This window comes from Carcharhinus amblyrhynchos, chromosome 17, assembly GCF_965287045.1.
Source record: "Carcharhinus amblyrhynchos chromosome 17, sCarAmb.v2.hapA, whole genome shotgun sequence".
Lineage (NCBI taxonomy): Eukaryota > Metazoa > Chordata > Chondrichthyes > Carcharhiniformes > Carcharhinidae > Carcharhinus > Carcharhinus amblyrhynchos.
The window spans coordinates 52,203,964-52,219,829 of record NC_137340.1 but is presented as its reverse complement, the minus strand read 5'-3'; the positions used below and the strand labels follow the sequence as shown (position 1 = coordinate 52,219,829).

At 39.4% G+C, this 15,866-nt stretch overlaps 2 protein-coding genes across 2 annotated transcripts in view; both read right to left on the bottom strand.

Moving 5' to 3' along the window:
• LOC145354518 (uncharacterized) overlaps positions 1-7,292 on the bottom strand; it is a 67,121-nt gene extending 59,829 nt beyond the window's left edge. Inside the window, exon 1 of the mRNA XM_080205952.1 lies at positions 7,210-7,292. The gene's annotated coding sequence lies outside the window, so the exon portion shown is untranslated. The remainder of the gene's footprint in view (positions 1-7,209) is intronic.
• A 1,417-nt stretch (positions 7,293-8,709) lies between these two features.
• LOC145354519 (ligand-dependent corepressor-like) overlaps positions 8,710-15,866 on the bottom strand; it is a 97,247-nt gene continuing 90,090 nt past the window's right edge. Inside the window, exon 7 of the mRNA XM_080205954.1 lies at positions 8,710-9,669. Within this exon, the coding sequence (XP_080062080.1) occupies positions 8,712-9,669 (958 nt within the window). The 3' untranslated portion in view covers positions 8,710-8,711. The remainder of the gene's footprint in view (positions 9,670-15,866) is intronic.

The following is a 15,866-nucleotide window of genomic DNA, read 5'->3' as shown; positions in this document are numbered from 1 at the left end:
GTAATCTTTAGAGTTTGCAGGTGTGAAATAATTTGTTAAATCGTGTTCCAAATAGTTACTGCCAAAATTATCCCATCTTTACAGCTGTATTATACCGTTAGCCATCTCATTTGTTTCACAAATGAGGCACCTTGCTCCTGACCTGAAACAGCTCTTTAAACCCTGTTTCCATAGCAACCTTGTCTCTGGATTAGAAGTCAGACAAAAATGTGCATCGTACAGCTTATGAATCAAAATTACAATCCAACAAAATCTTGATGCATCACAAACGGGCAAGGGGTAGGAAAAAAATCACAAAACTGGGTTAATACATTTTTTAAACATGCGACTGAAATGGGAAATTCAGAGTTGAATTCAAAAATTGCAATGATTTGTTGTATTAATTTACATTAAGTTTAGAGACCCATGCTACAAAAAAGTGATAGAAAAAAGCTTTGACACCAAGTATCGTGGTAGAATATTAAAATCTGAATACCATAATCTACATAAACAACACCAGCTGATAGAGGCTTAGAGGACTGTCTGGCTCTGTTATAATGAATTAGAATTCCCATGAGACTGATGTCCATCATCATTTACCTTTAAACAAAATGTGCAAGAGGTACGAAATTGAATACCTTGTGCGTCGAGGAAGAATGAAATCAACTGCAAAATCAGTTGTTAATACAGTCCAAAGATGTGCCAGTTCAGTGGCTTGGCCATTCTAAGTTGTTCCTTAGTGTTCTTGTAGGTTATGGGATTAGTGAGGTAAATGCCAGGGGTTACGGGGATAGGGTGAGGGGTGGCCTTGGGTAAGATTCTCTCTGAGGGTTGATGCAGAGCCATTAGGCTGAATGGCCACCTTCTGCACTGCAAGGATTCTATCTTTTCAGAACTTATACACACCATCCAATTGAACTAGTGGTTGCAAAAGTCAATTCACAATTAACATTTTTTTTAAAAAATGGGAAATCCTTCAAACCTTTTTCTTCCGAGATTATATACCAGCTACGGCAAACAGAACGAATAACATTTGGAGACATTAAGTCCATGCTTCCATTATTGCTGTAGGTGCTCCAATGTACAGGATCACTAAGGCACACAGAAAGCTTTTTGATATATATATATATATATATATATCCTGTTTTAATAATCCTTTTCCCATCCAGCTTCAAAATAGGCAGATATATTAACTTCCTTCTCCCTTCTCTGCCTAATTTTGCATTTTTCAAATTGAGCTGTGTTGCTATATTAAAAGATGCCACATAAATGCAAGTTGTTCTTGTGCTACAGTATTGCTTTTTAGATTTGCAAAAATATACGTTAGATTATGACAATGTGCAAAAAATGAATGTTGTTTGCCTAGCATTGATAGAAAACACACCAATAATATTGTTTGGCTTTTATTTTAGTACCCGTGACATGATGGGAGACATTAGTGCTCCAGAACTGAACTCCTTCCATCTAAAGGATGCGGTAATAGCATTGAGCACCATCAGAATAGGGAGAAGACCCTTCAGATACATAATAAAATTCCTTACACTGTAACCCAGCATAACCCCTCCAAAACACCTCCATGACAAGAACCCCATTCTGATGTTTATTTAATGTCCCTCTGGCCATCTGAGTGAAATGATCAGTTTAGTATTAAAATGAAGAGTTTTGCAGTGTGGGTGCATACAATCTAGAAACTGTAGCAAACCAGCTCAAACTATTTCACAAAAGGACTCTTCAGGCATTTTAATTTCTCAGGATTTTAAGTAAGAAGTAACAAGGGCATTAGTTTAAAATTATATAGTTTCATACTGCTCTAATCAATCCTGATACCAGGTTAATTCATTAGCAAAGTGCCAATCTTGCAAATATTATAGTGATGCAACAAATACTCTGAGCTCTATAGAAAATATGTCTAGTTAAATAAATTTCCCACAGTCACAACTTTTTTTTAAAAAACTTTCGATTAAGAACGGATTTACTTTCCATTTACAGAATGGTGTGCCAAGTGATTTGTTTGGTAATGTTGCAGTATTCACGCAAAGTCATAAACAGGAGTTTCCACTGTCTCCCTTTTCTCTAATCTTTCTTTCTCACCCCAATTGAAAATCTTCTGGGTCCACACTTGCAAAAAGCTGGCATATATACAAACCACCTTTAGCAAGATGTATTAAATCAGACAATGCTTTTTGTGAATGCAGTTTAGTTGTCAAATGTTAAAGTTCAGAGGGCAAATTATCAATGTTCTAGGAAGTAACAGTAAATGCTTGCAATTTCAAATATTATTTATATTGCAAATAAAATCTCTCAGAAACTGCATGACTCCAGCACTGGTCTCGCATATTCATAGTTAGCATTCCAATTGGAATGGAGGCTTTATAAATTAGCAAAAATGACAAGATAATACTTTATTTTAGTGCTTTAGAATAAACATAAGTAAAAAGTGAAGCAGAGGCTGACCACAATCAGTTCATTTTAACATTAAATAATAAATTTGTTTAAAATGTCATTAATAATTCAACAGAACTCTAAGTCACAAAGATGGATATGAAAAATTCAGGAGAGCTTCTTCCACCATTTCTTCTCCAGAAGAAGAAACATGATTTCCCGAAATCATTTTGCCTGAAGTTGATATTTGTCTTATCCATCGGCCTATTTTAGCATTGGGATACAGAAAATTGGCAATTACACATCAGTGTAAGCTTCAAAAGTGTGTTTTCCAAAAAACCTTTTCTGTCGAATTCATGGAGAACATTAAATTACTGGAACCAAGCAGTTTCTCTGAGCAGTTCTTGGGAAAGTTAATGCCTTAAATAAATTGAATGAGTAGTGTTCAACAAAAATCACCTACAGTAAACAGCTATTGCAATATACAATGGTGCGTTATGAATCTTTATAAATAAGGCTATAAGGCTACTGATCATAAAGAGGTGAGAAAGTCTTGTATTAATACAATATTACAGTGAAGGTACCATTTTCACTATCTGATAAAGTAGTTGTGCATAATTAGGTATGAAGTATTAAGACAATTACAGTACCAGCACAATACTGTCAGCCATTTCACAATATATGAGTTTTTTTCTAGGTGAGCACTAGCATACAACGTACCATTCTTTTTCTTTTTGTTTTGATTCAGTTTCATCTTCAAGCCATTCCCTGCCTATTTGTTAACTGGCAGCTTGATGGCACCCCCTTCTTATAATTAGCAGCTGAGGAATAGTTTTAATTTTAACTATTCCTATAAATACACAATTATGTGTTTTTAGACAGATCACATCAGATGACAAAACTTCAATGCGTTTGGTTGCTAAAGGAAACATACAATCAACACAAAAAACAGTCATGATCTGTTTCAAGACCACAAGTTTGGGAACTGGATATCACTTTCTAGAATTTCTGTACCAACTATTATGCACTAAAACAAGTGACTAATCACAAATTAGGCAGAAAAATATAGCAGTTCAGCTACTGGAACAATTAATGATTTTGAAATGAGGATGAAGAAAAAAGGGCAATGTTCAAAGTGTCCTACTTTTAAAAACTATTAGATTTCCCATCAATTAATTTTCCAATTTACTTAAAAAACTCTACCCACATTAAAATTTTACTTACATCATTTGAAGGTTGAAATAGTTGGGGGTTCTTGAGTTGCTTTAACAAAAGGCCTAGAGCTCTCACATGGATTGATGTTAGGGCCCCAAAAGAACATTGTCAAGAACGTGCGCTCTTTAGTTTATCAGCATGGCAGGAACTTATGTACTTCCAAACTTAGGAACTTAAAATTTGCTAAAATTCCTATCCTTCTTAACAAAAGTAATGGTTGTTGTGGCAGTCTCCAGTAAACCAGAACCACACCTTGGAAAACAGAAAGCTGTTGAACCCCTACAATCAACCCCTACCCTTTTACAATAAACTTAAAAGTGCAACACTCAAAATTAAACAAGACGTGAAAAGTTGAGTAAACAAAAAACTCCATCATCACAGTCACAGCAGATATCCAAGCTAATGGAAAACATGTTTACCAACAATTCAGGTTGATGACCATCATTGGCACTACTCCCTTAACCCTCTCTCCAGGTGCTGCCTGTCCTGCTGAACATTGTTTTTGTTTCAGATTTGCAGCAACTGATGTATTTTGATTTTGTGCTAATCAACTGTTCATTTGTTGGGATGCAAATGTTAAACACACATCCTCCTTTCGGTAAAAATAAGTAAAATGTTGCATGCAAGTCCAATGAAATACCCTGGGAAAAATGTTTTTAGACAGCAATACTGCAGTTCTATTGTAATGTTCTTTCTATAAAGTTATCTTCATGGCATCAGTCTGTCAAGTTCTTTGAATATTCAATCAGTCTATTTCATTAGTGGAAGTGATCAACTGATGCTGAACAGTGTTATTTGGTGGGTATGTGAAGACACAAAACCCATATGTCAAAATCAAAACTTGTTGTTTTAATTTAGTGACCACTTTATGATTTGTCAACATACTACCAGATCAAGAAAATGAGTCAACAAAACACAATGACCCAACAGCAACTCCTTCTTGTACAGCACCATGGAAATAATGGTGGAATAAAAAGTGCCAGTAAAGCCAATCAATTCAGAACAGTGCAAATAGCTTATTTTAATTCATCATCACTCTACTTAAATTTCACTCCTTATTTGAAAATGGCAGAAGGGGTGAACTGCAGCAGTGGGTGAGGCAAAGCAACAATATCCGAAGAACACAAGAGAGAAATGGTTATTCTGTTCATCAAGCTCAGGCTACCCAGAGTCAATACATAACTAACTCAAGACCAACTCTCCATCAACATCTGTTGATTTTCTACTTTAACAACTTAACTCCTGAAATAATGTGGTGCCAACAGTGCCCATAGTTATACATCCTATGAAATCCCTCTTTATACTGTCTGAATAGAGATGTAACCCATTTAATTCAAATTAATGCCTTTACTTGTGTAGTAAGAGGAGTTTCATAAAAACATCAACACAGCGGATTGTCTACTTCCAACAATTATAAAGTCCTCTCAATCGTTTTCTCCTTGTGCAGATGTTAGCTTACTATGCAATCTACAGTAACAGAAAACTCCCAACAATATTGCTATCTCACTTCATAAAAACAGGGCAATAAGTGCTTTTCAATTTTCCCCGTCCCCCTTCCTTCCTTTCCCTACACATTTTACCACAGCAGCACACCCGAGAACATTAGCTGAATGATATGGAGACAAAGGGCAGATGAACAAAGCTGTGTCCTATCATTTTCCCATGCTACAACAGGTTACATCAGCTGATTGCCCAAGAAGTTCCCCTCAAGCCACTCAACATCCTGACTTGTAACCATGTCACCATTCTTTCACTGTTGCTAGGTCAAAATTGTCACACTCCCCTCCCCAAAAGTACTGTCTACACCACATGGAAGAGAGAAGCTCAAGAAGACAGCTCACCATCACCTTCTCAAGGGAAATTAGGGTTGGCCTAGGCAATAACACCCACATCCATGAATTAATAAATAAATAAAAAGCAGGTACAATATGAATAAAGTAAATTGATAATTTTGTTCTTTAATAAGGACAATGTATTTGCTATGTGTCTCTTTAGAATAAAAACTTGGCTAAACTTATTTTAGAATTCATTGTTTAAAGTTACTTTTGGGGAAATATAAATTTTATTCTACAATTTTGCATTCAATCCAATATACAAGGTAGAACATTAAATTATACTAAGGATACTAATCAATTTAAAATTACAATTTAACATTTTCATTACAAAGCTTATATACTGTGTTCTTCCAATTTGTTCAATACTTCATTTCTTGTCAAGTTCTTACTTTTAAAAGCTTGGGAGATTTTCAAAGCCAATTTAATCAGAAATACAAATGACACTTAGCACTTCCACTAGTTCCAATTTTCTCAGTTCATTGACTGATTCAGTAGTTACACTAGCAGAACAAATAGCCTTTCATCCTGAACTTTTAAAATCAGAAAAATCGCCCATCATTCCAAGATCAAATTTTTCACATATTTGGACTAGAAATATTTTAGTTCCTGTACACTAGCAGCATGAATCGCTTTTCATCCTGAATTTAGTGTCAGAACTTTAAAAAAAACCTGTCATTCCAAGTTTATTTTTTTCAATTTTGGATTACAAATATTTTAGTTCCTGAACAATGTTAAGAAACAACAATTCTAAATCTTTAAACTAAGATGACAGGGTGGTGATGGGGAACGTCTACATGAGCACAGCTTTGCAAGAGGTTTATTTAATCAATCTGTACAAGCCACAACTGTGCCCTCTTGTGGGACCCTTAATTAAGACTATTAAGTCTCCCTCGCTACTTGGAAATCAGATCTTTCCTATGCAATCTAAATGAATTTAATAAATTTGAACAAACACTTTTTTTTCAAAACTGGCATTATACTTATAAAATTTACCAAATGGTCATCTTAAAGAACATTACCAACTTGGAATGCCAAATTAAGAAGGCCTCATATTGACAAATATGAAAAAATGCTCATATCTATCATGAAGCTACACTGTCGAATGCTCCAAATCTGATTTTTAAAAACTTGAAAAAATTGCATGAAAATAATCAATACTGACAGAGGCAGATCTGTAGAATCTGTGCGCGTCTAACCTTGATATGTTTAAAAGTATTTCCATGTGAATATACTGTTACAGCAAAACTGGCAAATTGATTAAGCATCTCTGAAATATAAGATTCCACTTCATGCTTATATTGAACTAATACATCGAATTTTACACTAATTGTCAAACAGGAAGTGTTAGTGAAGGAGGGATCCAAATGCTCAGCCCTTCATCTAATTACACTGAAAACCCGCTGTTTTAACAGCTCTTGTAGGCCAACTAACATAGACCTTATAACCTTGCAAAGCTGAATTTTTGGTGACGACCATGGTCGATCATGCAGTAGTATTATCTCTTGTGGTTTCGGATTATGCTCCTTACTGCCTCTTAGCTAGTAGGCCTGTTTCCAATGATATCAAATAAAAGCGCAGCCGTAACAAAATCTTCTATTCCGCTACAGTTAGGCTGCTCTCTTCCACCGCCTGACCGTGCTACACGTCTAACTCAATTTGTTAAGAGTATAAAACATAATACATACGACCAGAGAATGAGCAGATCTATTTTTTCAAAAAAAGGAATGTGGGTCAAAATACCAAAACAGTCAAAGCCATACTCTCTCCTGAGTCTAACATGTCTCTCCAAGCAACTTACATGTCATATAGATGATTTCCAGTTCCCAATCACTCCACTGTCTCTGAACTCCATTAATAGAAATTTGTCATAAGGCATATTTTTTTCAAAAAAATATACAACTGCAGTTACATCCCAGGAGTCCACAAGCCAGAGTGAAAGGGACTTGAGTAGTTCCACCCGCATCTTCCCTGATTGGCTCAGGGCAGAGTACCTCTTCCCGGACTGGTTCTTACAATTGCCAATCTTCTATTTCAGCGTTAGAAGGCCTCAGCATGTGCCTGTTTAATTTTAATTACATCGGAGAAAATTAAAAATAGGAATTGATAGCTGAATTACCGAAAATGTATATAATTGTCTCCAATAATAAGCATCAATGACTATGATAAAAAATGCACATAATTAGCTCCAATAAGTATTAATTACCGATACATTTTTTGCTCCCCTCCAGCTCCTCCTATTAAGTTTCGGCACCAGCTAACAGTAAGAGATCAAAAGGCAAGCAATGAGATACATTACCGGCATTTCATTCCACAGGGTTTTAAAAGAATCTATGGTGGGCAGAACCAAAGCTTTGTAAGAGGCCTATATCACTAGCACACGTATGTGAAAAATATTCTCCCCACACCAGTTTATAAAATCTTGCTGCTGGTTCAAATCCAACAAGACTCGATAAGACAGACCTTTCTGCAATAAAGGCAATCTGTTTAGATTCTACTTCAAAGATCCTAAGTCGAGCATAAAGTAAATTATAAATTTTCAATGAATTTTTTTCAAAACTTACAACAATGATTATGTGGCTTGATGGGCCAAATTCCAAAGTAAAATTTAAAAGAGCAAAAACAGTTTGGGACAATTATTCTTAATGTGTCTCTATGCGAGGAATATGAATATCCATATGAATAAATCACCTACCAGTTTCGTGCTAATTTCATTTTTTTTTAATTGATGGAGAGCACTAGGAAACATGCCTGGACTGAAGTATAGGTTTTTGACATTAAATTTATCAATTATATTCTCTAAAAAGCTGTGTTAAATGTTGACTGCTAATGCTGCTGTAAGTGCTTTTACCTTGGTACTGATAGCTTATAATGAACGGTTCAGAAGTCTTTCCCTTGTTCAGTACAAACTCCTTTGCTACTGCATTAGGAAAAAACTGCACAAAGATTAACAATTTAAAAAGAGATTTCTTTTAGACTTATTCACTGGACCAGTAGTACTACAGTAAATAGGAAGACAAAATGCTTGAAACACTCAGCAGCTCAGGCATCCTCTGTGGAGGGAAAGAGAATTAATGTCTGGTCGATTAGAATTTTGTGTTTCCAGCATTTGTATTCTTTTAATTTGTTTCCCAAATTTTCAGCATTTTGGTGCTTCTGTAATGTTGGCTAGTTTTAAATAATTGGAATTTTCAGTAGCAAAGGAGCACTCCCTTTTGTTCTCAACCTACCTTTATGCCCCACTACCATGTCTTTTCAAATTGTCATTGGGCTATACTAGTGCTCACCCAGATAAATGAAGTCCTACTCAACTTTCAAATTGTTCGGACTATGCTCTAGCTCGTCATCCAACTCTTGGGGTTCTGGGCTGAGGAGTTTTAGCTTTTTCTTTGGCGGGTTTTTCAAAGTACCCAGCCTCTCTTTCACTTTATACTCCAGGGTGCTGTGAGGGATTCCATAGGTACTCTGGGCTTTTGAAACACTCATCTTCCCATTCATCACCACAGTGATAGCTTCTTCAAGGATCTCACTGTTGTACTGTCGGTAGCGTCCTCGCTTTTTTCTGGGTTGTTTCAAGTCACCTTCTTGTTCAGATGTGGTCTGCTGCTTACTAGAAGTAGGCTGGTCTGCATCTGAGCCCCAGGAATCATGTCCTCCATCAACCAAGCTCACCACCCCTTTCCTGTGCCACAAATTCTGCTTTGGAAGGATCACTCTGAGTTTCCTGTGGAGTGCGCTTTCAATCTGTGAATTCATGAGCAATGAACTACAGTTATAATGATTTGTGACATTGGTTTCACAAGAGAGAGCCATTCCCCGAACCTGTGGTATCTTCAAATCTACTGAAGAGGAATGGCCTTGGTCTCTCTTTCCATGTTTTGTTTGAACTGATCCTCTCTGAAATGTAACCTGATGGAAAGGAAATTCCTTGGTATCTGCAGATGTATCATTTCCCCTGAATTTTACATGTTCCAAATTGAATTCATAATGTGGTTTGGCCCAGGGGGCCTCTCTGGCTAGTATTAAGTGCTGTCCACGGTGCTGAGACGCTGGCCCTAAATTTGATGTAGTAGATTCCTCATTCTTGCTTACTGGTTCCTCACCCTTCTGGACAGATCGAGTCACTGGTATTTTGAGAACAACAGAAGATCCATAACTGTCCTGTGTCACGGTTTGAATGCTTCTTAGTGACTTTGGAAGTGCTCCTTCAATACTTTGCGATTCGCAGTCCAATTGCTGTTGGCCAGCTCTCACAGGACGCCTAGGATTGGATGGAAGGAAACTCAGGTGAGCAGGACTTGCACAGGCAGGAAGGGATCGATGGGGGCCACCTCCTTTATTAGAAGGCCTTGCTTGGGTAACATCACTTTATGAATACAAAGAATTTAACAACCTCAGCATCTCAATCAATTTTAAAATTGTTTAAATAATTATTTATAAAATTGTTGGAGAATATTTACCAATAGTCTGAAGTAGCTCAAACTGAGGCATTGAAATCAAAGCTCCCCCAAAATACAAAAATAATACAGCAGGAAGGGCAGTCATTTTTAAAAAGGGTGCATAAATTTCTCTTGAAATGATTCGCGCAAATAGTCTACAAACAGTAGCTTTATTGCACATTACAACTTAACATATATTGTCACTCTACAATACAGAATTAATTTTAGTGTAACAAATGTGACGTTACCTCTAAACAAGTAATAAAAGAGTCAGCCAAATTATACAAGATTAAACATTTAATGCTAATATCATAGTATATCGAAATAACAGATTAAACTTTGTCCAAGCCACTCTTTCACAAAAGCATAGGAATCACCTTAAACCAACATATAACCTTAACAAAGCAAAATATTAAAGTATCTGATGAAGTCAAAACACAAAAACTCTCAATAATTTTGCAATGTTTAGCAGTGTGATTTCAACATAAGTTACTTTTTTCATATGCATTACACTTTTATTCCTGGAAATTTCTTTCCCTTTTTTCTCCTCTCTCATGCTAGGATACGGTTTCATGAGTGCCAAACACCCTTGAATACTAGCTCAGGCAGTCACAATTCATACTTTGGCCCAGACAGTGAGCATTAAAAGGCTACTTTATCACATATTTTTGAAAAGGAAATAATTTCAGGACAATAGGGGAAGATCAGGAGGGTAGGGCTAATTGGATTATTCTTTTAAAGAACCGGCTAAGCACAATGGGCCAAATGGCCTCCTGAGTTGGAAGATTCGATAGTCCTTTTTCTGTTCATTCTTGTCTTTATTCACACAGATGCATTTTCTAGTGAGGGACATTGGATCATTATCTGGAGTGGGAATCCCGACTATATTCATTCCTTCAAGCCAAGGATGCAAAAGCCAATTGGAGCATCCTACATCCATCCTAGCAGAGATCAGATTAACCAATTGGGAATTTAGCTAGATCCTCACATTGTGGTTCAGCATTTACTACTTAAAGCAATTGACCTTTTTAGAAATAATATTAGTGCTTTCATACTCACTACATCCATAAAATCATAGAATGATACAGTACAAATAATTCATTCTATTTGTGTCTGTGCCAACTCTTTGAAAGAATTAGCCAATTGGATACAAAATTGGATTGATGACAGAAGACAGGTGGTTATAGAGGGTTGTTTTTCAACTTGGGGGCCTGTAACCAGCAGTGTGCCTCAGGGACCAGTGATGGGCCCACTGTTATGTCATTTTTATTAATGATTTAGATGAGAATTTAGGAGGCATGGTTGCAGACGACACCAAAATTGGTGGCATAGTGGACAGTGAAGAAGGTTCTCTAGGATTGCAATGGGATCTTAATCAATTGGCCAGTGGGCTGATGAATGGCAGGCGGAGTTTAATTGAGATAAATGTAAGGTGGTTGTCGGCAGTTCCGGGGTATAGATATTTCAGTAAGAGTAGGGAAGGCGATAAAAGTGGTGGAGGAGTAGCATTGTTAATCAAGGGTAGTTTATCAGCTACTGAAAGGCATTTCGACGGCGATCTGCCTACAGTGGTAATATGGGCTGAAGTTAGAAATAGGAAAGAATCGGTCACATTGTTAGGAGTTTTCTATGGGCTCCCAAACAGTAATAGAGATGTGGAGGAGGAAATGGCAAAGCAGATTATGGGTAGGTGTGGAGTCACAGGGTAGTTATCATGGGTGATTTTAGCTTTCCAAATATTGATTGGAACCTTTATAGGTCGAATAGTTCATATGGGACACTTTTTGTACAGTGTGTGCAAGAAAGTTTCCTGACACAATATGCAGATAAACTGACAAGAGGTGGGGCCACATTGGACTTGGTACTGGGTAATGAACCAGGCCAAGCATGAGATTTATTTGTGGGAGAGCACTTTGGAGATAGTGACCACAGTTCGGTGTCCTTCATTATTGCAATGGAGGGGGATAGGGTTACATGACAGGGCAAGGTTTATAATTGGGGCAGGTTTATAATTAGAACATAGAACATTACAGCGCAGAACAGGCCCTTCGGCCCACGATGTTGCGCCGACCAGTTACAAAACAATGACCCACTAACCTAAACCAATCCCTTTTCGTCCATAAACCTATCCACAGATCTCTTAAACGCCCCCAAACTAGGCGCATTTACAACTGCAGCAGGCAGGGCATTCCAATCCCTCACCACCCTCTGGGTAAAGAACCTACCCCTGACATCCGTCCTATAACTACCCCCCATTAATTTAAAGCCATGCCCCCTCGTGCTAGATTTCTCCATCAGAGGAAAAAGGCTATCACTATCCACCCTATCTAAACCTCTAATCATCTTATATGTTTCAATAAGATCCCCTCTTAGCCGCCTTCTTTCCAGCGAAAACAACCCCAAATCCCTCAGCCTCTCCTCATAGGACCTCCCCTCCATACCAGGCAACATCCTGGTAAACCTCCTCTGCACCCTCTCCAAAGCCTCCATATCCTTCCTGTAATGTGGGGACCAGAACTGCACACAGTACTCCAAGTGCGGCCGCACCAGAGTTGTGTACAGTTGCAACATAACGCTGCGACTCCTAAATTCAATCCCCCTACCAATAAACGCCAAGACACCGTATGCCTTCTTAACAACCTTATCTACTTGATTCCCAACTTTCAGGGATCTACGTACACATACACCTAGATCCCTCTGCTCATCCACACTATTCAAAGTCCTCCCGTTAGCCCTATACTCAACACATCTGTTATTCCTACCAAAGTGAATTACCTCACACTTCTCCACATTAAACTCCATCCGCCACCTCTCGGCCCAGCTCTGCAACCTGTCTAAGTCTTCCTGCAAACTATGACACCCTTCCTCACTATCTACCACACCTCCGACTTTGGTGTCATCAGCAAATTTACTAATCCACCCAACTATACCCTCATCCAGATCATTAATAAAAATTACAAACAGCAGTGGCCCCAAAACAGATCCCTGAGGCACACCACTCGTAACCGAACTCCATGATGAATATTTACCATCAACCACCACCCTCTGTCTCCTATCCGCTAGCCAATTCCTGATCCAATTCCCTAGATCACCCCCAATCCCATACATCTGCATTTTCTGCAGAAGCCTACCATGGTGAACCTTATCAAACGCCTTACTAAAATCCATATACACCACGTGCACTGCCTTACCCCCATCCACCTCTTTGGTCACTTTCTCAAAAAAACTCAATAAGGTTAGTAAGGCACGACCTACCCACCACAAAACCATGCTGACTATCTCCAATCAATTCATTACTCTCCAAATAACTATAAATCCTATCCCTAATAATTTTTTCTAAAACCTTGCCCACAACAGAAGTGAGACTCACCGGTCTATAATTCCCAGGGAAGTCTCTGTTCCCCTTCTTAAACAATGGGACAACATTCGCTAACCTCCAATCTTCCGGTACTATACCAGAGGCCAACGACAACCTGAAGATCAGAGCCAGAGGCTCTGCAATCACTTCTCTTGCCTCCCAGAGAATCCTGGGGTAAATCCCATCCGGACCAGGGGACTTATGTATTTTCAGACCCTCCAGAATATCCAGCACAATTATGATGCAATTAGGCAAGAATTAGGGAGCATAAGATGGAAGCAGAAACTGTCAGGTATGGACACAAACGAAAAGTGGAGCTTTTTCAAGGAACAAATACTGCATGTCCTTGATAGGTATGTCCCTGGCAGGCAGGGAGGAAATGGCTGAGTGAGGGAGTTATGGTTCACAAAGGAGGTTAGATGTCTTGTTAAGAGGAAAAAGGAAGCGTATGTAAGGATGAAAAAACAAGGTTCAGTTGGGTCACTTGAGTGTTAAAGATAGCTAGGAATGGGTTAAAGAAAGGGCTGAGGAAAGCGAGGAGGGGGCATGGGAAGTCCTTGGCGGGTCAGATAAAAGAAAACCCCAAGGCTTTTTATTCTTAAGTGAGAAATAAAATGACCAGGGTGAGGTTACTGCCAGTCAAGGATACTAGTGGGAACTTGTGCATGAGGCATTGAGTGAATACTTTTCTTCAGTGTTCATTAAGGAGAGGGGCCATGTTTTTGAGGAGGAGTGTGTGATAGGCTGATAGGATGGAGGAGGTAGATGTTCTGAGGGAAGATGTATTCATAATTTTGAAAAATCTGAGGGTGGGTAAAACATAAGAACATAAGAAATAGGAGCAGGAGTAGGCCACCTAGCCCTTCGAGCCTGCCCCGCCATTCAATAAGGTCATAGCTGATCTGTCGTGGCTCAGTTCCACATTCCCGCCCTCTCCCCATAACCCTTAATCCCCTCGCTTATCAAAAACCCATCAACCCGCGTCTTAAAAATATTTAGCGAGGCAGCCTCCACCACTTCAACGGGCAGAGAATTCCAGAGATTCACCACCCTTTGAGTGAAGAAGTTCCTCCTCAACTCCGTTCTAAACCGCCCCCCCTTTATCTTGAGGCTGTGCCCCCTAGTCCTACTGTCCTTTCTGAGCAGGAAGAGCCTCTCCACCTCTATCCTATCCATCCCATTCAACATCTTATACGTCTCAATGAGATCTCCCCTCATTCTTCTAAACTCTAACGAGTACAAGCCCAGTTTATTCAGCCTCTCTTCATAGCTCAACCCCCTCAACTCTGGCATCAGCCTAGTAAACCTCCTCTGCACTCCCTCCAAGGCCAAAATATCCTTGCGTAAGTGCGGCAACCAAAACTGCACACAGTACTCCAGCTGCAGCCTCACCAATGCCCTATACAGCTGCAGCAAGACCTCCCTACTTTTATATTCAATCCCCCTCGCTATGAAGGCCAGCATCCCATTAGCCTTCCTGACCACCTGCTGCACCTGCAGGCTGGGTTTTTGCGACTCATGCACAAGGACCCCGAGGTCCCTCTGCGCCGTCGCCTGCTGCAGTTTTTCGCCATGTAAGTAATAGTCCTTCCTACCATTATTCCTACCAAAGCGGACCACCTTGCACTTGCCAACATTAAATTCCATTTGCCAGTTCCTGGCCCATTCGCCCAGCCTATCTAGATCCTTCTGCAGGCTCTCCACACCCTCCACACAATTTGCCGTTCCACCAATCTTGGTGTCATCAGCAAATTTCGACACCATACACTCGGTTCCCCCCTCCAGATCATCTATATAAATGGTAAATAGCTGAGGCCCCAGCACCGACCCCTGGGGCACTCCACTAGTCACCAACCGCCAATCCGAATAGCACCCATTAACCCCCACTCTCTGCCTCCTATTTGACAACCAATCCTCTATCCACGCTAACACCCTACCCCCAACTCCATGCCCCCTTACCTTCTGCAATAACCTCGTGAGGTACCTTGTCAAACGCCTTCTGAAAATCAAGAAACACCACATCCACCGGCTCTCCTCTATCCACTGTCCTAGACACATCCTCATAGAACTCCAATAAATTTGTCAGACACGACTTCCCCTTAACAAAACCGTGCTGTGTCTGCTCTATCAAACAATTCCCCTTAAGATGCCTCGCTATTTCCTCCTTGATGACGGATTCTAACATTTTTCCTACAACAGACATTAAACTAACCGGCCTATAATTCCCTGCCTTTTGCCTGCCACCCTTCTTAAACAACGGCGTAACATTAGCTGTTTTCCAATCTTCCGGCACTTCCCCGCAATCCAGCGATGTTTGGAAAATAACCACCAAGGCATCCACTATCACCTCCGCCATTTCTTTCAGAACCCTCGATTGCATTCCATCCGGTCCTGGGGACTTGTCCACAATCAGTTCCTCCAGTCTGTCGAGCACCGCCTCTCTAGTAACAATAATGTCATTGAGACCCTCCAGTCCTACCACCTTTCCATCGCTAACATCCGGCAAATTACTCACGTCCTCCTCCGTGAAGACCGAAACAAAAAAGTTATTCAGGGCCTCAGCCATTTCCCCATCCCCTACCACTAAGTCACCCCTCTCATCCTCTAAGGGTCCAACGTTCACCTAGCCAGCCTCTTCCTTTTTATATATTTATAAAAACT